At 47.3% G+C, this 23,746-nt stretch overlaps 1 protein-coding gene across 3 annotated transcripts in view; it reads right to left on the minus strand.

The window, feature by feature from the left end:
• Positions 1 to 766: 766 nt before the first annotated feature.
• LOC146766991 (collagen alpha-1(XIII) chain-like) overlaps positions 767 to 23,746 on the minus strand; it is a 28,314-nt gene continuing 5,334 nt past the window's right edge. The window contains exons 2-4 of one of the 3 annotated variants that reach the window (XM_085583806.1): positions 20,456 to 20,525; positions 18,244 to 18,340; positions 804 to 903 (exon numbers count right to left, since the gene is read on the minus strand). In XM_085583806.1, the coding sequence (XP_085439932.1) occupies positions 18,288 to 18,340; positions 20,456 to 20,525 (123 nt within the window). In that variant the 3' untranslated portion in view covers positions 804 to 903; positions 18,244 to 18,287. The other 2 variants (XM_085583807.1, XM_085583805.1) reach the window with 2 other exon arrangements.

The raw sequence follows: 23,746 nt of genomic DNA on the forward strand, positions 1-23,746 counted from the left end.
ATCTGTGGGAGTTCAGTCTATAGCATTTCAGCCTGATGAAAGGGGAAAGAAAATAGGTTGTGCAGCAACTACTACTCAGAACGTCATCTGCAAACTGTTTAAGACATTTTTGCGTGAACAGACAAAAGATGACTACCGTATGTTTAACTTCTCATGTTCCTTCACAGCAACCCTGAATAGTCCCTCTATTGTACATGAATATAAACCATTTCCTCTGGAAGGACTGTGCTAGAGACAATGCAGCATTTCTTTATAATCCTGAGAGCTATCGATACATGGCTTCAGTCCTTGTGTTGCTGCTTCTGGTTCACTGTGGGTCTGGTAATAGCTGCAAGAAAATTTCTGCAATAACCTAGCTATTTTCCTGAAGCCTAAATTGTCTGCACTGAGGTTTTACATTAGCTAACATTTGAAAAGGAAGCTGTCAACACAATTTTTCCTCTGAAATTGATAGTTGCACAGCTATACTTGAAGGCCCAGCAGCTCAGCCAGTCCGGGTGAGTAGCAGAGAACAAGTCCCTGCAGCTCAGCTCCTGCCATGTGTTTGTGATCTATCTTTCCCTTTTCTGCAAACACATCTCATTCAGTATGTGGCATCCCATGCATGTGAAGCGCACACAGCCAGTTCCCGCAGAGGCTGCGGGGCCAACTGCAAACACACAGTCTCTGCACCACGTGAATCTGCCATGTCCCCGTCCCTGCTGAGCTGCAGCCTGGAGCAATCCCACCCCAACCCAGCCCTGAGCTCTCGCAGTACTTGCTGTTTGGGATAGCCCAGGCTGCCGGGACTGCAAAGGTGGCTACCACACCAGACACCACAGACAGGAGGCTGCAAGCTCATGCCCCGCAGACTCCATGTCAACAGCTTCTAAGACCGTACAGGTTTGGTACTTACAGGTGGACCTGGAAGAGAGAAGAAAAAGAAACAATAATTAATTTTTAAATGCAATAAATCCTAACAAGAAGAGCTAGAAAAAAACATTACACCATCTTTTGGGCTTAATCCTCAGGCTGCTCCCACTTGCTGATGCACTTTCATCAGCTCCCTGCTTGTTAATTAATGTATCCCCACAACTAGCAGCTGCTAATAACCACCGTGAGTGCAGGGCAGTCTCTGTCAGAGACCTGTGCTGGGAAGGCCATGCAAGGCAGGCTCTTGACACTGTCAAACCCAGTTTTGGTCCTCCAACACACAAGAGTGGGGAACTTGTTAGTTATGTGATTCCTCTTCACATCCTGCCCATGCCTGGAGGCTGAGAAAGTTGAAACTGAGGAGGCAAGAGTCCCTTTGCTGCTAAAATTCCTACCCATTTCCCACCAGAATCAGTAATCTTGTGAAGGTGTGAAATGGCTAATGAGGAAACTACAGCTATTAAAAATATCAGGTACTTTTTCTCTTTAATACAAACACATTTTCCCCTTTTCTTCTGCCTGTGATCCCATAGAAGTCAACCTGACCTCAGAAGAAATTCCCTCAAATTCTTTGGATTTCTTTTATTTTGGAGATCTTTTTTGGAACCTGCCAGTGTGGAGCACTGCATCTCTCACATACAGAATGGTTGTACAATATATATCAGGGCTTAAACAGCACATTTCTTCCATCAGTTCCCAGAAAATTCCTCAAAATCCTGACAGATACTGTGTGTGTGGAAAGAAACCCCTGGACTCACTATTTTGTGGTTTCCTCTCTGTGGGAGAAGCAAGACACACCATACAACTGTCAGGGGTTTCTACATTTTCCATACTTTATAGACATTCTGTTTTCTTTTTTTTTTTTCTTCACACAGAGTGCCAAGAAGCAAAGGCTAAGCAGTATAACAGAAGAGCTGACAGACAACAGGCAGCAAACTCCTTGCACAGGAGGCGGATGTCACGGTGAGCACCTGCGGAACACGTCGTCATCCTGAAAGTCCACAAAAGAAACTGGAGACTTTGGATGAACAAACATTTTCCACATTGGAAATCTCTCACTTAGCATGACTCTCTCATACCAGGTTTGGTGACCTGAAACTGCCCTGTCAAGTGCCACTGTTAGACATGGCTTCATTGTGGTTGATCGGAAGAAGTTAGCTCTAGAAAGTAACTTTTGGTTAAAATACAAAGAATAATAACCACATTCATGATGGCTGACAGAGCTGAAGTCAACACTCGCAGCTGGAAGGCTCAACATCAAAACAACTCAAATCAAATTTAGGACAGGAGCTCAGGGGCGATCCAGATTTGGATGACCTGGCAAGCACCCACCACCGGTGCTGATGCTGAGCCCACTGTCCTACTTGGTACACCAAGTCTAAACAACAAAAGGGCTTCTGATCAGAGAGCTCATCTAGGAGAGCAAGGTCAGACTGATGCTGGAATCCTAATTTATGCCAGACTGGGAGAAAAGAAAGAATTTAAAAAAAAAAAAAAATAAAAAAAAAAAAAAAAAGAGAGAGTTTTCTGAGTCTGGCTTGGATCACAGTGAAGTTCTGTGAGAGAACTGTTTTGGAGAGATTTTGTTTCAGACTGAGTGCCCTGACACAAGGTCAATGCTTATAGCTTGCCAATACACGGACTTTATTTCCATTAACAACACTTCAGACCCTTAATAACCCACCTAACTGTCTGCATGGACTTGGGCATTCATGGATTGCATGAACCAAACTGCTGATCTAATATTAAAAGAAAATTTAAGGACATGCAAACCCTGAGCCACCCCTGCCCTTCCAGCCCAAACACAACCAGCCAGCAGGACAGCTTGTAATGGTATTACCATATCACTGAGAGCAAACTTAAGCTCTTGTTTGCTCCAGAAGCCCCATCCACAGAGAAGAGTAAATCAGCAATGCCGGCAGCTCTGGGCCACACACCCCACACAGATCAAAGACCAGAGGAATAGTGGAGGCCCATCTCTGTTATGAGCCCCCTATAAAATTAATGGCTATGCGAAGGGGACTGCACAGTCTTGTGTAAACACTCATCAGTGAGCTGCAGGGACACAGTCTTGGCTGCAATAAGTCAGTCAGGAGACACCATCCAGGGACTGGGCTTCAAATGCCGGGATCATCCGTGTGACCCAGGAGAAAGCGAAGCCCTCAGACAGAGTCATTTCCAAAAGCAACATCATCTTGCATGGGCTGGAGGAGGAGAAGGAGGAGGAGGAGGAAAGATGTTCTAAAGACAGCAGGAAGGGAGGAGGTGCTGCTGGATAAGCTGTTGCAAAGCATGGGGGATTTTACGAAGCAAAATAAAGCTTCAGCAAAATGCTTTGGTCATATTCTGTCACAGTGATAAATGACAAGGTGGAATAGAGGTTCTCAAGTGGCTCAGTCCTTAATACAAGTAGTAAATTAATGCACATTAGAGGAAAGAGTGGATAGAAGAGGATGGAGATACTTGAGCCTCTACTCTCAACAGCTCCAACCACCAGCAGTGCAGTGAGCTCAGCCCTGGCCAAAGCTCTGGCAGAGCTGCTCGGGCCTGGGCAGGGATGCTGACAGCCCTGCAAGCCAAGGGAACAAACCCACAAGTTGACCAGGCTGCGTGGGACCCTTTACAAAAGCCACCTGAACTGCAATGCAACAGAGTCACCACACCACCACTGCATGTAGCCCCTGTATCATGTCTCTTGCAAGCCCAGCCAGTTTGGTGCAACCATGTGGAACTGGGTCTCCTTGCCCCAACATGGGCCAGGTCTTGGTGGGGAACTCCAAAGAGCTCTGGAAACAACCAGGAGCCAACAATCTTGACAGCCACAAGCACAAATCACACCTACTGGGGGTTCCTCCTCTCCTTACAGCAGGCTCTTTTGGGGTGAGACAGAGGCGATGCTGCATAGGAGATGAGCTAGATCCTCTTTCCCTATAAACAGTCAAAGGATGAGTCAACAGAGAAGTGATAAAAGCTACTGTGAACGTTTCTAAGCCCATTCCACAGTGAAGCCCAGCCAGCAGACAGACCCAGAGCTTCCAGATCACCAAATTCCTCAGCCTTGCAGGGACAGAGAACCCACACTTGTAATTAGCACCTCCAGATCCTGTGTGTTTTGAACCTGATCTTGCTGGGAGCGGAGCGATGCCAGCGCTGGCATGTGGGCTGCAGCACGACCATCCGCCCACGACGGGCTGCTCAGGAAGCATCTCTCTGTGCCGGCGCCTCGCTGCAAGGCACTGGAGGGCTGTAAGTGACTGCAAGCGCTGTTTATCCAGCTGCGAGGCCTGTGGAGCAGCAGGGGATGGAGGAGGGGACGGGGAAAACGTGTCAGGAGTGGACAAGTGGGAGGAAGCAGTGGTCTCCTGCAAAGAGGAGACCTCCAGAGTACCTTTGAAAAGGAACATTGAGAAAACAAAGAATTCTTGTAGGGGTACCCAAGGTCCCTCCAAACATATGGCCTTTGGACACTAGCACCATCTGCACTGTCCCTTCTCAGCTGCTCTGGTTTTTAAGTTTTTAAGACAGAAAACTTCCTTAAAGAAGCTCTGCCTTTCCATAGCCCAAGTGAGCAAATGAGCAGCCACGTAAGGGAAGGGTCCACCTTACTGCATGCACAGAAAGGCCACGCCTGTGATGAACTGCAAGGCCATGCCACAGAGCCCTCTGCTCACTTGATCTTCCCCATGGCCTGCTCCAACACAACAGAGCTGCAATGACTCCTTTTCTCTCAGCCACTGAGATAAGATGCCACCCTCCACGCTGTAGCCTCACTGGCCTCAGAAAAGGAGAGGCTTAGTTTTGCAGGCTGGTCAAATTTATCCTAATCCGGAAAGTCTTGTGTTCCACAAATGTTAAAAGCTGGACGTAGAGGAGCAGGTTTGGTAAGAGGCTGTCTGCTGATGACAGAGATATTCTCCAGCTTGAGACACCAGTGCTCTCTGGACCAAGAGGATCATTGAAATTATCCCATCCACTTACGGGCATTCCCTGAAGTCTGGAAAAGTGTCCATTCTCAAAAGGTTCCCAAATGCTGTTACATATTTTTTCCCCTCTAATTTCTTGGATTCAGGCAGTACAGTGTCTGCAATGTATCTTCAGCCTGCTCCAAGAGCTCACATACAAGGGGGTTATTTTCCCTCCTGTATAACATACATGAGACAAGGAGGAGAAAGAGGGAACACAAAGACATTCTTGTTGGTTAGTTGGGTCATCCTCACTACACACGCCAGGCAGCAGGGAAGATGTAAACATGTAATCCATCCCTGTGAGGAAATCCAGCCATTTCAGACCCAGAAGCCAACCTTAGGGAGTTAGAGAGATACAGTTACTTCCTGACATTCAGGGCTATGTTAATTGATAACAAGATAGCTGTGGCCAGGCAATTAGTTATGAAATGCTGATTGAAATGCCAGTGGCCTAAGCATGAGCCTACCCAGGGTGGCATGGAACCCCTAATTCATGGCTCCATGGGCATTCAGTGCAGACTGACCCCATTTCAGAGCAGGCATACCCCAGCTGGGTGCATGGAGCACAATCTGTTTGGCCTATTTTAAACACAGACCATGCTGTGATTTTCTCATAGCAGATCCAGAGTACTCATACTCTTCTAGAGCCGACTTCCCTACCTCCATTGGGGGACAAATGATACAAGCAGAGACAGAGGGAACATTAACTCAGAGAACTTCAAACGAAAAGGCAAAAAATGCCATGTGCCTTGCCATAATTCATTTTTATTAGCTGCAGGTGGAATTAAAGACAAAAAAATCTTGAAAATAAGAAAAAATTTAAACACTGACTACCCAAAGTACAACTTCCAGTAATTTTGCTTTAGGTTTTGTCAGCAGTGGCCGACAATCTGTATGGATAACTCACTCCAGAGAGCAGAAGGCCCTTGCAAAACGCCAGGATCCTCCATCCCTAACATTCCCTTCTAGGCTACACCCTTGCAGAGTGGCAAGAGGTTCTTCAAAGGATTGCAGAAATGATGGACAGTGAAAGGATCATCAGGATTTCACTGCCAAAAAATCTGACCAACGCTAAGTGAGGCACCAGGTTATGCCAGTCATTCAAGCTCGCCCCCCAAATCAAACCCATGACATCACTGAGAGTCGGCAGTTAATATCAGCAGCTGTTGAGGATAAAAGTCACGGCCCAGGCACTCTGAGCATCCCAGCGCATCACCACCACCAGCCCAAGCCAAGCAGAAGGCCACAAGCACAGAACCAAAAAAAGTCCAAAGGATGCTACTATGATCAAAGTAGACACCAAGGTGAAGCCTCACAGAAAAATTAACATGATTAAGCATTAGTCTCAAAAATAAAAGAAGGGGCCTGATAGTGGAGTTTAATCACAGATCCCAAGTGCATCTTCAAACATCTCTGCTTGTTTCAAAATAAGGACAACAGGAGCCAGTCAGCCTCCCGAGCCAAAAGAATCTGATAAGGGTAAGTGGGACCTTTGGCATAACCACAGCCAGCCCGTTAGGCAAATTAAAGTGCTCAACAACAGACAATCAGAAATATACTGACTAACATTTGAGAGACCCCCTTGCAAAACAAAGGGCGGGAAAGGGTCAAGAGCAGATGGCCCACACAGTGCTGTCTACACCCACGACAAACAGAGCACCTCTGGCACTGCCAGGGGAGAGGTGGTGGGATGGCCAATGCTGGGCAGCACAATGCTCCTTTTGGGCAGGCATCCATGGGTCAGCAAGCTCTTCCCAAGCAGCAAACAATCACATTTGTCCCTGCCATGCTGAAGCACTTAGCACCACAGAAAGCAGAGAAATCTGGCTGGGAAGGACTCCCAGGGTCAGCTCACCCAGTGGGTTTTCATACTTGAAGGCCCCCCCAAGGTTTTCCACTAGTGGTGCAGACCCCTGGATGGTAAATGGAAACCTTATGGTGGCAGGCTCATTCCACTCCACCACCTTCTGCCAAAGAGCCCCCAGGCTCCAGCAAACCACCAGCCCAAAACCGCTGCTCTTGACTATCCCCCTTTCTCTTCCCCTTCTGCCTCCCCTGAGCAAACCAAACAGAGATTAAAGGATTCCTGTGAAATGAGAGTGACACGAAACTGAGGAAGGAACATCTTCAAAGCAACCAAAGGAATAAAAAGTCTGTACCTAGCCCATTTGGGCAAATATTTCTCTAACCTGTTGCTGTCCTCTAGGGATAGCGACACCACATGCTTCCCTAGTGATCCAGTCCAGGCAATACCCAAGCCCTGATTCATAAGGCCATATTTATTATCTTTCTTAGAGACTACCCAAAATTTTCAGTGTTGTTGTTTGAGTCAGTCAATGACCTCTGATGCACAGCAAATTCAAAGAAGAGATTTCTTTTTGTTTCTCTCCTTTTTGCGGTTACCTCATGTATTTGATGTCTGCTATGCTGTTCCTCAGTCTTCTCTTGTCTTTAGACTAAACAAAACCTAATTCTTCCAGTCTCTCCACAGAGGCCATGTTTTCTGGACCTCTGGTTGCTCTCATTGCTCTCCCTCAATGGCCTTTTTGCCTCTTGAAATGTAATATTAAAACAGCAACAACCTCTCCAGCTCACTGCATGAGACAATGGCAGATGACTTGGTGAAGGCAGAAGACATGGTGTCTATTTACCTTATCCACAGGGTCTTACTCACAGAGGGAAAACAAGTTCCTCCCTGTCACCACCTCTGCCTTGCCCTTATATTCTGACATGTCACTTGTTCTCCATCAGCCCTCAAAGGCTCTTTTCTTTAAGAAGCTGATGTCCTCGCTGTCGGGTGCGACTGGCATTTATGTTCCAGTGAGGAGGAAGGTCTCCTGCTCACTCACAAAGAACAACTTCAGCCTTTTCTTAGTGTCCTTGAAAGTCCCCTAGGCTCTCAGATTTTAATCTTGCACACCCATTCATTTTAATTCCTTTCAGCTTTACTTTCTTCCTGTCTTGAATTTCACTTTGTGGAGGACTTTGTGATTTTCTTTAGCTGATTTCTTCCTGTGGGTCCTTTGCACTGGGACAACTTCAACTCGTGCCTTCAACAGTTTCTCTGTCAGGCTGCTGAGTTTTCTCAACTTCTTCCCCAGTTCCTACTCTCCAAAGGCACTACCCCACCAATTCCCCAGCTCCTTCTGTGTTTTTGAAATCTACCTCGAACACCTGAGCACCAGGAGCACCTCCCAATTCTTAGTCTGAAGACGCACATGCCAATTGAATATGGTACCACTCCAACAAACCCTACCCTCTGGCAGATGTTTGATAATCTCTCTGGAACTCCCATCCTACATCCCCTAAGACATCCTTTTCCATGCCAGGAATAAGAAGGTGGCATCTGAAAGCTCTGGAGAGATCCAAACCAGTTTGAAAGTTACAGCTGGTTGTTCAAGAGGAGTCTCTTGTTTCTGCACCGAGGAGTTGGCTTCTTCAGCACTCGGCCAGGCCCTGCACAAGCTCTATTCCTCAGAGAGTTGCAGAATTAGGAAGGAACCACAAAGAAAATATGGCCAAAGTAAATCATGGCTGGGCAAAGCAAAAATCAAAATCCATGGCATTTTTACTTCCTGCTGAAAATTACAATCTCTCTCATAATGTGGTTGTCTGGGAAAAGTAGAAAGTTGGACCTTACTACAGCTAATAATTGCTTGAATAAATTCTCTGCTCGTGCACTTCAAATGCAAACTGCACACTTTATTCATTTGACAAATTGCGTAATTCATTTTAATCCTATATAATTTTTGCAATTAGCAGCTGATTTTAATAACTAGCGCACTGTTACTTTTTTCTGCCCCTTAATTTTTGTTATTCTTCTCTCTTTTCCATCTGCTAACTCTTTTCTTCTTCCTTCCTCCTTCCAAAATACTTTTCAACTTTTATAACAGCAAATTCTGTCACCTACCCAGGGACGAACAAAAGACCATTGTGCTCAATTTATCTTTTAATAGACTCCTTCCTCAAATACCTCACGGACTGCCAGCACTCCCTTCCAGACCCTGTCTCACACCCTTTTGAGTTATGAAAATGTTTGGGAGGGTCTTTCCTTTAGCCCAGACATTTTTCCACCCCAGATGATTGATAGCTCCCAGTTACCACTAATTACCCTATCAGCAATTGGACATGAGCCTAGCCACAGTGCTCTTCCTCCAGAGGCCAGCAATGCATCCCTGTCGCTCGTTATCCTCTTCTTCAAGGATGGAACAAACTGACTAATTAGAGACACCATAAATTCTTCCTTCAGGCTCTTCCTGATGCGTCGCCTTATTTCCAAACAGAGCATGTGGAGGAGAGTGGGGCTGATGCTAGTCCTTTCAAAAGGAAAAATGTGATGGGGTTTATGAGCCTAAGTGGGTTTGTTCAGCATGTTTTATGGAGCAGAAGAGGAGAGTATTCATTCAGCCAACTCTAGCTGATGCTTTTTGGCACATCTCAAGCTGGAGAGGTTGGCTTGGCTACCCCATGCCCAGTGGGAGCCAGGCTGGGGCAGCATGCACATATGGAGACAACCTGCACTGGCTTACAGGGATGAAGGACTCAGGCTTCCCTTACCTAGAATGAACTGTGCGTGCAGATCCCTTCCCTGCTGCCTCCAGTGCCAGCACCAGATGCACAGCACACACACTATGGAGAGATCCATCCCAGCAGAAAGGCAAAGAAGGAACCCCAACCAACTGCTGTCTCCCGCTGAGCACAGTCTGGAAGGCACCTGTATGCTCTCATCTTCCCAACATGGCAAATTTGACCCAGTAAGTTTGCTAAATTCTGTCAGGACCTCCATCTTTTTTGAGAGGGCAAGATTTTTTCTTATTTAGGCATACAGATGGTTATTTTTTAAGGTAGTGAGAGATCCCATTATAATCTCAAAAAGAAAAGAGAACACAAAGAAAATGGACACAGAATACTTTCCCTTCTCCCCAGAGGAGAGAAAAAATAACTTGGAGGAAAATCAAGCAAGTTTAGACATCAGTTACTCTGAAGCTCTTCCTCCCAGACAAAAGGAAAGGCCCTGAGGGCACGAGGGCAAAAGGGAGAGAAGTTACATTCAGAGAGAAGTTTCCCCAAAGTACATGGGCTGCGTGGTACACCTGGTAAAAAAAAAAGTTTGAGGCTCCTCAGTCATTGCTAAAGAGGCAAATTGTATCAAAGCAGGAAACCCTCACTGTTCTGGAAAAGAAGAGAGCAAAGAGGAGGAATGAGAACCAAGGTCTGCAACAGCTTGCTGTATGGGAAAGGCACATAGAAAAACCCACGTGGAGAAGGGGGAATGGCTGAATGCATGCCAAACCACGTGGCGCATGCCCCACAGCAGCCCTTGAGCCAAGAGTCACATTTTTGTAGTTTCCCTTCCTAAAGGGCCCGAGAGCCACTTCCCATCACCATCCCAAGAAACTCCAGGACCCTGCCTATTAAGATACAGTTTAATGCAATAGCAGAGCCTGGGGATCTATCCAGGATGGCTTTGGAATTCAGAGACAGAAATATTTACAACCACACATGATAAACCCCAACTCCACTTGCTTCCCCAACAAATACGCATTTCTATAAGCACTCATACATAAGCAAGACATCATCACACACATGAATTGGGGGTAAACCAATAAACGCGAGGCTACACCTTTCAGAAAAATGCACGTTTGTTTTCCCCTCTCCTCTCTTCTCCCTTTAAATCCAGATTAAATCACATTGCACAGTGGATGGCAAAGAGCCTCACAATAACACAGCTTTCTCCATGGGTTTCAGAGGGGTCAGAGCCAGGTAAATTGCTCCCTGTTGAGCAGAGAGCTGACACGTGACTCCCTCACTGTGACAGGGCAGTGCCACAGACATGTAAGCTCTGTGGGTGCTTTTGGGGTTTCAAGCCCTCTTTCATGTGTGTGGCACTTGTATATTGTAGGGTCTAAGGAGAAGTTAATGTGGAGGCAAGGACTGCCATTTTGGGAGACATAACTACTCCCTCTTTCCTGCCAAAACCACTCTAATAAGGAGCTAATATTTTAAACCTAAACAAAAAAGGATTAAAAAAAATCCTAGCCCATTGTGTTCTTCAGCTCCGTTAGGGACGAGGCCAACACACAACTCCCAGCAGCTGCTGTTGCCTCCAGCAACATCTCCTCCCTGGGACACCAGAGGCAGATGACAGAGGAGAAGGACAAGAAAAGAGCAGTCACCAGGATCTGGCTGCATCCACCCAGTGCCACATTCCAATACCAGGTTCATTCACTGGAAGAGCCTTCCCAAAAGGTCCTCTACCTGCTGCTGGCTGAGTCGCCCAGCAAGGGTAGTCTGGTGTGGATGGGACAGCTGGGTGGTCCCCAGCAAGGCGGACACACTGCCTGGAGTAACACCAAATCATAATAAACAAGTCCCTTGCACAAAGCTCTGTCAGTTCAGATTCCAGTTCTGCTGATATAATCTTCATTTTCTCTTTGAAAGAAAGGAAAAAAAGAAAAGCAAAAAACAAAACAAAACAAACAAAAAAAACAAACCAGACATCCTAAGGGAGCAGAGTGAGGCAAGCAATGGATTGAGACTGCCCGTGTGTGCCTCAGCCCCCATGTCCCCCCATGTGCTGTTCATCAGCTGCCCCCCCCGGGGAATACGCTGATTTAATTACCGCCTGCTTGCACAGCCCATCTGCGATGCTGCTCACCCAAGACATTGCATGAGGAAGAAACATACACTCATTCTCAGCAGCCAGGCTAGAACAGGATGGGCAAGCAGAACAGAATTCATCCCAGTGCTGTTCTGGGGAGTGAGGGGTTGGTCCAGGGAGCCCATGCAAGTGGGCTGCTACCCAATTCCTTATATACAAGAGGTACACACCCATCAAAGGGCACATCACTACCCCACCAGAGTCCTGGGCACTGCAGAGGGGATGGATGCATCAGGATGTCACCTTTCTTCTATCTAAAACACAACCGTGTTTTGAGGGGAAAACCAAAGACACACAATGGGCAACTAGAGGGTTTCCAGACTGGAAAGGGAAGAAACAGCCAGATGCAATAAAGGGCAGATGCCCAGCTACCACATGTCATGTCACAACAGCCCACTCCTCTCACCAGGTGCGTGGCACAGACCCCACACATGAGCACATCTCTCCAACCCAGATGAACACTACATACAGAACGCTGCTGGCATTCTGTAGCATTCATCTGGGATGTTGGAGCATCACTGTAACGCAAACAAATATTTTCCCGGGCTTCTGCTTCAAATGCATTCATAATGCCAAAGAGGGACACAGACCTGGTACAGTTCCTGGAACGGGAGAGCTGCATCAAATGCATCCACCCTCAAAGTGACTCATCGGACAGTCAGTTCGGAGGGGCTTCAGCACAAGGTGTGGGGTGCTGCTCCCCCACCTGGGGGACAGCCGGGAGGTTTAATAATTAACGGCCATGCGCTCGCCTGCAAAGGCTGGCACAAAAAGCGTCACTGCCTCTTTAACAGCTGCCAGCGATGGGAAACTCATTGGAGTGTGTGTTCAGAGGGGAAGAAGGTTAAGATGATTAACTGGTGCTAACAAGTTTAGGATGTGGAAGAAGTATTTTCTTGGACGTCCATCAAAGAGAGGATTGAATGTTCCCCGGCGGAGGGGGGGCGGTATATGTTTAACAGATGAGGTTTCTGCCTCTCCAGGCCCGCCCAGCCCCGCATGATGCAACCTCTCCCTTTTAAAGGCTGACTCTGCCCCTGTACCATCAGCGTACCTGCGGCCCCAGCCTGGCACAAGGGCTGAAAGACGATCCAGGGGAAGGAAAACCGCCCCTCCCCTCTTCCTGTTGATCTGCGTCCTGGGACACCCTCGGGCACCAGCGGATCAGTCTGGTCCTTGGTACCCATCGGGCAAAGGTGTAGGCAGATGCCCGGAAAAGCCAACAGGGAATCAGGTATCGCCACACTGAAAGCAGACACCTTGGAGAGGACAACTCCTCACGGGCCTCTGCATCCCAATGTAAAACCCCTCTCTGGCCCACCACAGGGGCACCAAACAGAGCCATCCTGCCACTGGCCAGGCCAGCAGCCCACTTTTTACCTCCCCATGGCCCTCAGGCGCACGGCAGCATCTAACATCAGCACCAAAGCGAAGTCCCCTTGCTAACAGCTTCGGACCGAGCCGCTTGGCGCCTGCAACATCTCCCTTGGCCCATCCTGGGTATTTTCAGCGCTGCTCGGCGGCTGGCGGGCGCCCACGCTTTGCGCAAGGGGCTCGGCCGCCACCGGGCGCTGTGCCCCGCCGTGGAGCCTGGCGGCCGGCACGGCTCACCCTCATTCCTCCGGCCGCCACAGGGCTGCCAGCATGGGCAGCACACGCGAGACCCGCGTCGCGGGGCCCGGACGTGCGTCAGCGGCTGACGCAAACCAGCCCGGCCATGTGCACACAGTCCAGGCCGTAGGGAAAATCCTCCACCCCGGTAGCACGCTCGTGCTGAATCAAAGCCCCTGTCATACAGTAGCAGTGCAATGTGCTCCTCGGGTTTCCTCAGCCAGCTGGGATGTTTTTGCCTTGCTTTGTCAAGGCGCTGATTTATGCCCATATGTACCATATACATTGTAAGCACAGGCACGCAATGGTGTAAACACTTCTACCAAACATCTGTACACAAACCCGTCAAACATGCAGAAGCTCCCTGCTGCAGCCCTCCAAATGCGGCCTGGTGCCCCACAGGCAACCTGCTGGGCCCCAGTCTGCACGTGGGGTGCCATGTGGCACTGGATTGTTATTGAGACGTGGACAGCAAAGGTCACATCGGGACCACTGACTGATAAAAATCAGCACAGCCACAACGCTTTTCTCCTGCCCCTATCTGTGCTTTGGCCAGAGTACTTCACAGCGGTTATCGGCTACAAAATCTCCTTTCCATGCATTTAATCCTCAATGTCTCTCTCTGCACCATACCTTTGCCTGAGAAATAGGTTTGTTTATCCCTGGTTTTGCATGGGGAATGGCTGTCTCAAACAACCAAGGTTTATCCAGGGCTAGGATGTAACATTTGGGCCATAATATACAACCACTGTTAAAGCTAATGCTTGTGTCACCAGAACTCATACACACCCGAATATAAATGTTCACCTGTTTGCACCTTTAGGCAGAGCTCAGCCTCCAGAGAAAGTCCCATAGCAATTCCATGTCTTTAAAGGAAATTCTTCCCACCTTCCATCCAGTTTAAAATTTAAAAAAAGCCAAAAATAAAAAGTTTAAAAGAAGACGACATATAAAAGACAGAGAGGGGAGCCCTGGGGTGTACAGGAAACAGGCCTAAGCATGGCAAGGGGGAATTATCTGAACAAGTAGATGGGTGTATATGAACAGGCCACCCACTTTCAGAGCACCAGTGTTTCAGAGTACCTTTTCAATTCTTTGGCTGTTTCTAAGCATATTTTGGATAAAAAGGGAAAGGATGAGGTGTCTGCCATCCTAACACAAGGATGCTTGGAGCCCTCTAACCATTTTGCAGCACAGGCCATGCTCACAAACGTATTAATGGCTTACCCAAGGCCTCCTAATCTCCACTCAGGCAACAATTGCAACTTAATTAAAATTAATTAAATGCTCCTTAATAAAGTCAGTTTAAATCCCAAAAGCAGACTAAGCCAGATGAGTTGACGCTTAGAGGTTTAAGGAACATCCTTTCTCCCTCCTCCTGTCCCTCAGCCACAATGTGGCAACATACAGGTGACAAAAGCCAAGGTTGGGGTGACTCCTCAAGCCACTCCAGTTAAGAGCACAGCAGCCTACATGTTCAGAGAAAGAGAGTTAAGTGACCAAACTACTTGTTTGGTTTTTTCCTGAATTGTTCATCCACATTTATTCATAACTGCTCACAGAATCCATGGAATTCATTGTGTGGTTTGCATCTTCAAAACAAATGAAACAACAGTATGTCTAAACCAAACAAACCCCAAACCAAAATACAGCCAGCAGCCCAGGGCGCATGAGCAACTTTCCAGGCTGAAGTGTGTATATACTCTGGAGGGCCCAAAAATGTGGATGGGGGAATATATTTAAATTTCAGGGAATAATAGAATTCCCAGGGGAAAAATGAGGGCAGTATTTAAGCAATGATTATACTGCAATTTTTCTTCCAGATGTGCAAGGGGGGTGGCATGCCAGAGAACCCCATTTTCTGACACGGCAATGAGCTGCCATGGCTGCAGCGCTGCTGGATGCCCATTGCAGCAGCCCAGGCACTGCTCCCTCTACATCCCAGCTCTCTGGTCAGCCCTGCCATGAGGGCTTAGTCCTTCCAAGGGAAAACACAATTCAGAGAGCCCAAAACTTGGCAAGGAGCAGCTGCTTGAGACAGAATTCCTCTTTTCCAATTCTTTTGTCGGCGCTTGTCAAAAAGCTGCGTTGAGCCACTTTCAAAGCAGAAAACACCTTTTGCACAGTCAGCATAGAAAGTCATGCTGACTTACTGTCCTCAAAAGGGGTGAAATACAAAACCATAGCATTTCAACCAGTTCAATGCACCTCCTGACAGTAAGGCCACAGGGCCAAGGGTGTTCCATTGCACCCTCCCACCTCATCCTCCTCATGGCTCTGAGCCAGGGCCACTGACACAGCTTGTGGCTGCTGGTGTTTAAATAGCTGGAGCTGACCTTTCCACACCCTCACCCCACACCAGGGATCCCAAACACCTCCTTCACCTCTCAGGGCTCACCAGTCTGTTAATGTTTTTAATCTCATGGGAGCCTTTGAGCAGCATTAAGACACTGGCACAGGTCGCCCAGAGAAGCTGGGGCTGCCCCATCCCTGGAAGTGTTCTAGGTCAGGTTGAACGGGGCTTGGAACAACTTAGTCTAACAGAAGACTCCTTGTCTGTGGCAGAGGAGTGTACCTAGATCATATTTTAAGGTCCCTTCCAACCCAAATCAATCTATGATTCTGTGATCTGTCCAAGCAGCCCCAGCAAGCTGAAAAAGGATCACGTTAAACATGACAGCAAGAAAATATAAAAGCCATGAAAACAACCTGGCAAGAGATGGAGCACCCCAGCTGGGATGTGGGGAGAAGGCAGGACTTAGGCATTGTCCCCCTTTTTGGCTCATCTCCACAGAGATGTTTGGGGAGAAGATACAAATCCCAAGTTAGAAACGGATGCATCCACTTGGATACAACATCCTACTTGTATGCTGCAGGGCCAAGGCTCAGCCCACACTGCCCACGAGTCTCCCCTTGCTCCAGCCATCCCCACCAACCCCTCATCTGCTGCCTTTCCCAGCATTTTTTCCTTCTTCTACACCTGCCTAGTGCAAGCACAGGCTGGGATGTGGGAAGTCCACTTCCCATCAGCTGGCCCTGCTGGCTCTGGGTGTCACATCCTGGGTGGAAGCCAACATCCCACTGCATCCCTACACTGCTCCTTGCTGGCCTCATCCAGCAGCTGCCAGTGTGTCAAGGGTCTGGATAGCAGAGAATGGGTGTAGCCAAGAAGAAAAGCAGAATGCCTGGACTGAGTGTGTGCACCAAGTGGCACACATCCCCTGGGTGCAACTGGGGCTATGGCTGCACCTTAGCTCCTGCAAGTTTCCCTGCAAGAAGGGGAACAGCAGCAACAATTTTGAGTTGCAGTATCTCCTGCTGGTATTTCTGTCAAGTCGCAGCTGAAGGAAGGATGGTCAAGCAGCCTTCTCTGTGCCCCATGTTGGGGCAGATAGGAAAAGTGGGTGAAATTTTGTATGAGAAGAAATGCCCAGGGGACATTCCTTTGCAAAGCCTCAAAGACATTCCAGAGAAAACCTCAGCTCCTGGCCACTGCCAAAATTCTTGCAGCTGCCCCACACCATCCTCCAAGCCCCTGTAACAACAGAAAGTACACTGGTTTGTGGAAGGGCTGTGCAACCTCCCTCTGACTGCCAGTGCCAGTGCCTGGGAGCTGCCTCCTCCTGCAGCCCAGGTCCCTCCTCTGGCCCCGAGTGCTGCCACAGGGAGGGATGGAAAAGCCATTCAGCATCCCTCTGAGCTGCTTTCCTGCTTGCATGGCTGACCGCCTCCAGCACTGCAGGCTCCCAACCTGACCAAGGAGAAACCAGACCAAAACAAGCACTGTGGAGGCAGAGGGAAAGCAGCCAGTTTGTTTTTTTTTAAAGGGATATTGAAGACCAGAGCAGAGAGCCAGCACAGTGAAAAACAGCCACGTGGGGACTGTGAAAATCAGAGCTGAGGAGAGGAAGATGGGAACGGTCTAATAAAGAGAGTCACAATATACAAAATACACAAGCGCCCACCTCCGCCAGGAAAGCTGTGGGAAGGGATTGTGGTGTAATCCCTGGCTATTTGAGACTGCCCAGGCAGACACAGTCTGGATCTGCAACTGGATCAAGAATAGACCATGAAAACTGAAGATTTTTTTTGCCCTGTCAACCTGAAACAAAATGCTTTCCCCTTGCACCATTTTTTTACTACATGGAGAAAATTAAGGGAGGTTAGTTGGCTGTGAGGATCCTCCAGCCTCAGGTAGCTCCCGACCACATCCACACACCATATGGAAAAGCATCTGCTTGGTCCCAGAAAAATTCCCCAAGTCACATCCATGCATTCAACAACCTCAGACCAAAACAAGTGTAAGCTCCCTGCCCACACTTGGCCCCAGCATAGGGCCCGGGGCTGGAGAACAGCTGGGTACAGTCATTGCTGCTACCGGTGTTTCTCTTCTCCAACCTGCACATAGTTGTCCCAGATCTGTCTAGCAGTAAGTGGGGACAGAAGGAATGACAGAGGCTACCTACTGAAGGGAACAAAGTCATTAATTACCCAGATAGGTTATGTTAAATTTGAGAGCTGTGTCCTCCCCACCAAGACACTGCTGGAGAAGCCCACTGTGACCTATAAACTCAAAAAACACAGTGCCAAGGAGCAACATCTCACAGGTAGTTACACCCAGCCTGAGTGATCTGAAGTAGCTGTTTTCCAGTCAAGTGAAACTTTTCTTATTGTTTGCTGTAAATACAGCTATGTTGTTTTCCTGACCATGTTATTTCTAGAATCCTTATCACACACTCTCAGATAGCCACAGCAAAGTCACACACTTCACAATCTTCTTTTTCTCCTATTCCCAGCTTTTCCAAACTATTTCTGTTCACAATCCCATCTGTTCAGAAGCTCTTCTATGGCAATGGGTGACACTGCCCTGGACCTCCACATCCGCACTGAACAGGTCAGCAAATGAACTTATCTTCCTTTTCCCCTTCTCTGCCGTGCAGGGACCTGACTCACAGATAGGGGTGAACTCAAATGTCATTTCTGATAAACATCTATTTTGCTGAGGAGCATGATGTGTTTATGGGCAATGAAGTGGGCCAGTGAGGAGCAACAGGCATGCACCAAGTCTTGCAACATCTTGATGCTTCTGAATACCTTGGTCTCCCGCAAAAGTCATCTTGTCTGGTCCTTGGGGCATTTTAAACACCAGGGAAAAAAATGCATAGAGGAAAAGGATTCCCAAGGTCTTGTGCTGGAAGAGAGACCACATTGAAAAATGGTCAGGTGGGCTGCATTGCACCAGCCTGGATACCAAAGGGAAACACCCTGGAGCAAAGGGTCTAAGAGGAGACAACAGCTGGTTGAAGGTTCCTTTGTTTCTGTACTGCTCCAAGCCAATCAAAACCTCACCTGCCACAACATCAGCTTTAGACCATGGTTTCACAATTTCCCTCAACAGATTAGCTGACGGGTGGGGGAAATTTTTATATATACTTTCTGTATCACAGAATATTTGACAAAGACAAGCAAGTTTGACAGGTAAAAAGAAAGCCTCAATCCTTAGGAGACATTTATCTTTACTGTCCTCATGAGTCAAAGCTGTTATTCAGCAATACTGTGAGCTTAGTGGAATGAATAGGCACCTAAGATTTATGAGAAATCCAGCACAGATTGCTGCCAAAGCTTCCCAAGGGATGTGGGTATCTGGAGCCAGGTGTAAAGAACTCAATGCTGAAATGCCTGGGAGATTAATCTATTACACAAATGGTGTAGGAGTGACATTCAGATGGCCTGAAAAGGGAACTAATATCTTTTTTCTCTGCTCTGCATTCAAGTTCTAAGTTTCCTTTTCCAAGCTGGCTTAGAAACACCAGGAGGACATTCACTCCTGTGGTTTTATGGCATTTATTTCTCAAGTCCAGGCAAGAACTTAAAAATGGAGGAGGGCTGTGATTTGTGCTCCCACTGAAGGGAAAATGTTGGTATTTAAAATCAGTTGAACTCAGTTTTGATCTGTTATTTTGAGAAACGATACTTGGAAAATGTTTCATTTGTACCATCTTTTAAATGTAAACCAAAATTGCTCCCATTGTTTCTTTCTGGGATTAAAAAGAAAGTCCAAGACTCCTGATCTGGACTAGTCAAATCAGGCTTTTTCCAATGTTTTACAGTTCTGGATCCTGGATTTTAGTTCTTTTCCACTACAAACCTGTAGAACTTTAACTCTTGCTTTTACAAGCTGCTGTGCTGCAAAGTCATTTTAGTCTGGCAAGAGACTATGTCTGTACAAGTCTAAATACAATGATTTTGAGACCTTACCTACAGCAAAGACAACCCCTCTGTAATTTTATCCACTCTTATCCCAACTGCTGACCACATTTAAATACCTTTTGCTAAGCTCACTGCCAGATACTGTCACACTGGACATGAAGGAGAGCCAAAGGGGAAACAACTGAAAATGGAAATGCTACTTTCATGTGCTCATCCAGACATAACTTTCCCTGCCACCTTCTTTGCAAAACAAGTTTCAGTCACCCAGTTTGAATATACAGATTCAAATTCTCCCAGAACTTCAACTTTGGATATGAGTGGTAGCTGGAACTTCTCTCTTTTTTTCTAGTCAAATGCATCAAAAGACAATGAGAAAGGCTGAATGATTCATACTCGTGGAATGAAATACCATTCACAAACGTTTTTTCCATAGCAATTTGTCACTTATTGTATTGAAACCACTTCAGAAGATGTGTCTCAAAAAGCCTTTTGATATTAACATGATTAAAACCATAATGCAATTAGGCAATCCCATAATATTTCTGTATGTTATATGAGTGGGACCTCAAGTGACCACTTCATTCAAGCCCCTCATAAATGGCTGCTTCCAGCAGAAGGCTGTTAATTCTGCATCATGCCTCAGATAGTTGTAGAACACCGAGGACTTCAAATCTTCTCACCCTAGAGGCATTTTGGCTCACCAAAATTCAGCTTTGGTGTTGGATCTAGCCTACATGTCTCAAACCTTCCAAAATCAGCCAAGAAAGATGCACTTCTCGAGACCTCTGACCACTTCAAAACTGGTATCTAAAATCAGTGGAAACATTGGCTCTCCAGATGTGTCCTTCTCTGTTGGCTACCTAGACATCCACCTGGATGTCTAGCACTTTTCCTGTTGTTCCTCTCAAGTGTTGGCACCTATGCACATACCAAACTTGCTCACATCTCCACATCAATTTCCTATACCTCGAGCAAACTATTATGCAAGTACACACAACTTTGCATTCACACAGGAGACTGCATTAAAAAATCCTTCCATGAGATGTAGACATAAAAGTTCTTGTCATCTTCCACAGTGCCGGCTGTGGATCCCTACCTGCCGGGCAGTTGCATCGCTGGTATGTGTCTCGAACTTCTCGATGTCTTGGCAAGTGGAACTTTAATTTCTGCCAAGAGAGGAAAAACAGAAAAAGGATTAATTTGTACCATTGAAACCAAAGCCTCAAATTCTTGAAAAAGTGGAACTGGGAGGGGATGCTGCACAAGTAGAGATGGAAGAGACAGGGCAGAACAGTTTGGGAACGAAGAAAGGCAATAAAGTTCATAGCCCCTAACTAGAAATGCAGGGTTTGATTGAAAGCAGGCTGAGGGAGTTTCGTAATGGCCTCCAAATGTGGTCCTCCTGACAGGCATTACAAAACCAAGAGCCAGCAGTGGCAAATAAATTGGTGACAGTGTCCTCGTGACAAAGCCGTATTTCTCAGGAGACCCACTCAGTGGGCAGAAAATGAAGATCTGAAGCAGGTCTTTTTCCACCCTGCAGCACATTCCTTATGTTCTTGGAAACACCTGGATAGACAGAAGGGTCTCACTGCAAGATTATGGCTGAAGATGAACTGAAGATTATGGCTGAAGATGCAAACAGCAACAGTATCCCCTGAAATCTTCAGATGCTGTGAAACTTAATTTTCCCCCCAAGGGCAGAACACAAAAAACCTGTCAAGAGCTTCCACAAGGTGGAATTTTGTCAGAATGATCATTTCATACATGAGTTTGGATTTCTAATGGTGCCAGCATGCCAGTCTCCTGCTCTCTGGGCCCATCTGTATATCTCTTGAAGGGCAAATAAAGTCCACCTGAGGTCAGTGCATCTTCCCTCGCTGAGAATGTCAACAAAATTAACCCATGTCCTGAGCAAAATGCACTTCAGGGGTAGCGTCCCCACCACCCCTCACAGACTTTGCAAAATAACCGTAATTTAGTGAAGAAAATGCAAATCAATCCAAATAGGTTATTCATTAATGCCTGCGAACCACACTTGGTTAAATATTTGAAAACACTGAGCTGCTGGGGTTCCTAAGCTCTGGAGTCACTCTCTCTTCCCTCCTTACCTGCAAGCCCAGCTTCCCATCCCCACTGAGCCTTCCTGTTTTTTGAACTTCCTCACAAGTGGGCCAATATTTCAAAAGAAATAGCCTTATCAGAAGACAAGCCCTGCCCAAGATCATATAGAAATTGCTTTATTTTCACAAGTAATTGAGCATCTTCCTTCTATCAGTTTGGGGAAAAATTCTTTTAGAGAGGATAAAAGTAAATCAACTTTTTTCCGCCTGGGATGAAGGAAGCCAAAATTGGCTGGAATATTTCCATTTATTCACTTTGAAAGGACTGGCTTCCTCATTGCAAGTCAAAAGACTAACAGTTGTTGTGACCGACTAGAAATTAAATATTTTCAGAGCTTTATTTTGCATGGTAGATTGAAATGTTTTGATAGCAAGTTGACTTGATAGCATGGTGAGGAGAGGGTTTTAGGCAAGGAAAATTGGCAGTTCCCATAGAGCATTTCATCGATGTTTACCTTCTCAGCTAAAAGCACAGATATGCGAATTTCTGCATCTGGGCACGTTCCCATGCTGCTGCCACCCCAGATGGCACAGCTCTGCTCTGCAGCACTGCCTGGCTTCTAACTGCTAGTGGTCAAACATGAGCACAAGCAGGACAGCAGAGCCTTTATTTGGATACTCACTGGTGTGTGGACACACACAGCCCCATTCCCATCCAGAAATGTGCCAACCAAAACATCTCCAACGCCAGACTGCCACATTTGGGTGGTGCTCCCATGTTTGCGAATCAGGCTTAGACAAGGAAGGGATGATGGTGTGCAATGGCAGGAGCAGAAAGCCACTGCCAAGCCAACAAGGGTCCAAACACCCTGCATGCAACAGGGACCTTTACAGGACAGAGATCTGCAAGGAAACATGGAAGAGATCCCTGCCCCACCAAGTGCAGAGACACTGGAGGGACTGTAGGGGGGGAATGGCCAAGTTAGGCTGTGCTGCAAGAAGCCTTGGCTGGGTTGCTGTGCAGGCTTACAAAGAGAGGAGCAGCATAACTGGACAGGGAAGTGATGACCCAGCAGGACTAGAGCATGACTGGGAACGGAATAGGGCTGATAACATTTCCCTGAGGCTTTATCTGCAGGGTCAAGGTAGTGGAAAGACCTGGAACAACTGAAATAGCCTTCTCAAGGCCAGGGGCCCCTGGGAGGGAGGTACGGGTGCTGCTGGGCAGGCTGGAGCACAGCCCTGTGCACCATGAGCAGGCAGCCATCACACACTTACCAGCATTTGGACATTCTGCCCCATCCCTCGTGTTTCCCTCAAGCCCAAGAGCTCTGCACATCCCTGGGGAGTGCAAAGGGCAGTGGTGCCGTGGGACTGCTCCCCTTTAGCGGCAGGCACAACCTACCAGGGATTTAGGAGCACCTGGTGTTCATTCCCCTGCACAGTCTATTAAACAAACACTGCCACAGAAAAAATCCTTGGCTCTTGGAGACCTCAGTTCAACTTTGGGTGGAGATGGCAAAACAAAACAAACCCCCCAGCCTTTTCTGCTTCCCTCATTTCCACTGTGCAAAATATTGCCTGGTCCAACACAAGAAGCTGGCTTTGTTCAGGAGAGCAAACCAAATGTACATCCCTCTAAAAATGTTATTTCCAAGAGAAAACTTTCACTCCCAAGCAACAGAAAACCATTCAATTTTAGGGCAAGATTGGTTTCTGTGAGGAAATCTTAAAAGGAGGTGGGTTCTGGAAATCTAGTGTTAGCAATCTCTTTCCTGGGATCTGCATTTTCATCTGGGGGATACCTGGAGCTTGTAACATCAAGAGCAGCAACAGGCTGCCTTCCAGAAAGGTTGAAAACAGTTCCTATGGAGGGGATTGCTTTGTTAGCAGAGCCTGCTCTCATCTGTCACGTTATCCAGTGACATAACAGCTGCATCTTCCCCCTACACCACGACAAGTGGCTAAAGAAATCCTTTGCCAGCGCTGGAGCCACAGCTGATCGCCCCCACCTGCACCTCTGTGGATTCAGGGAGCCATGGCACATTGCTGAGTGCGAGGAAAGGGAAAATCCCATCTGCAAGACGGCAAGGCCAGGAGGTCATGCAGAAACACTTGCTGGGAATGGGCAGTAAAGTCAGCACAGGCTTTTCCCATGGGTTTTGTTAATTCACCACAAGCGTGACAGGACAGGGCTGACACGGGTGGACAGAGCAGTGACAGCAAGATCACTTCTGACATTAAAGGACCATGGCTGCACTCTCCTAAACCTTGCAAGTGCCTGTCTATTTTGGATGGGCACTTGAGATTAGGTGAGAGGGAGG

This window comes from Lonchura striata, chromosome 6 (genome assembly GCF_050655825.1).
Source record: "Lonchura striata isolate lonStrDom1 chromosome 6, ASM5065582v1, whole genome shotgun sequence".
NCBI lineage: Eukaryota > Metazoa > Chordata > Aves > Passeriformes > Estrildidae > Lonchura > Lonchura striata.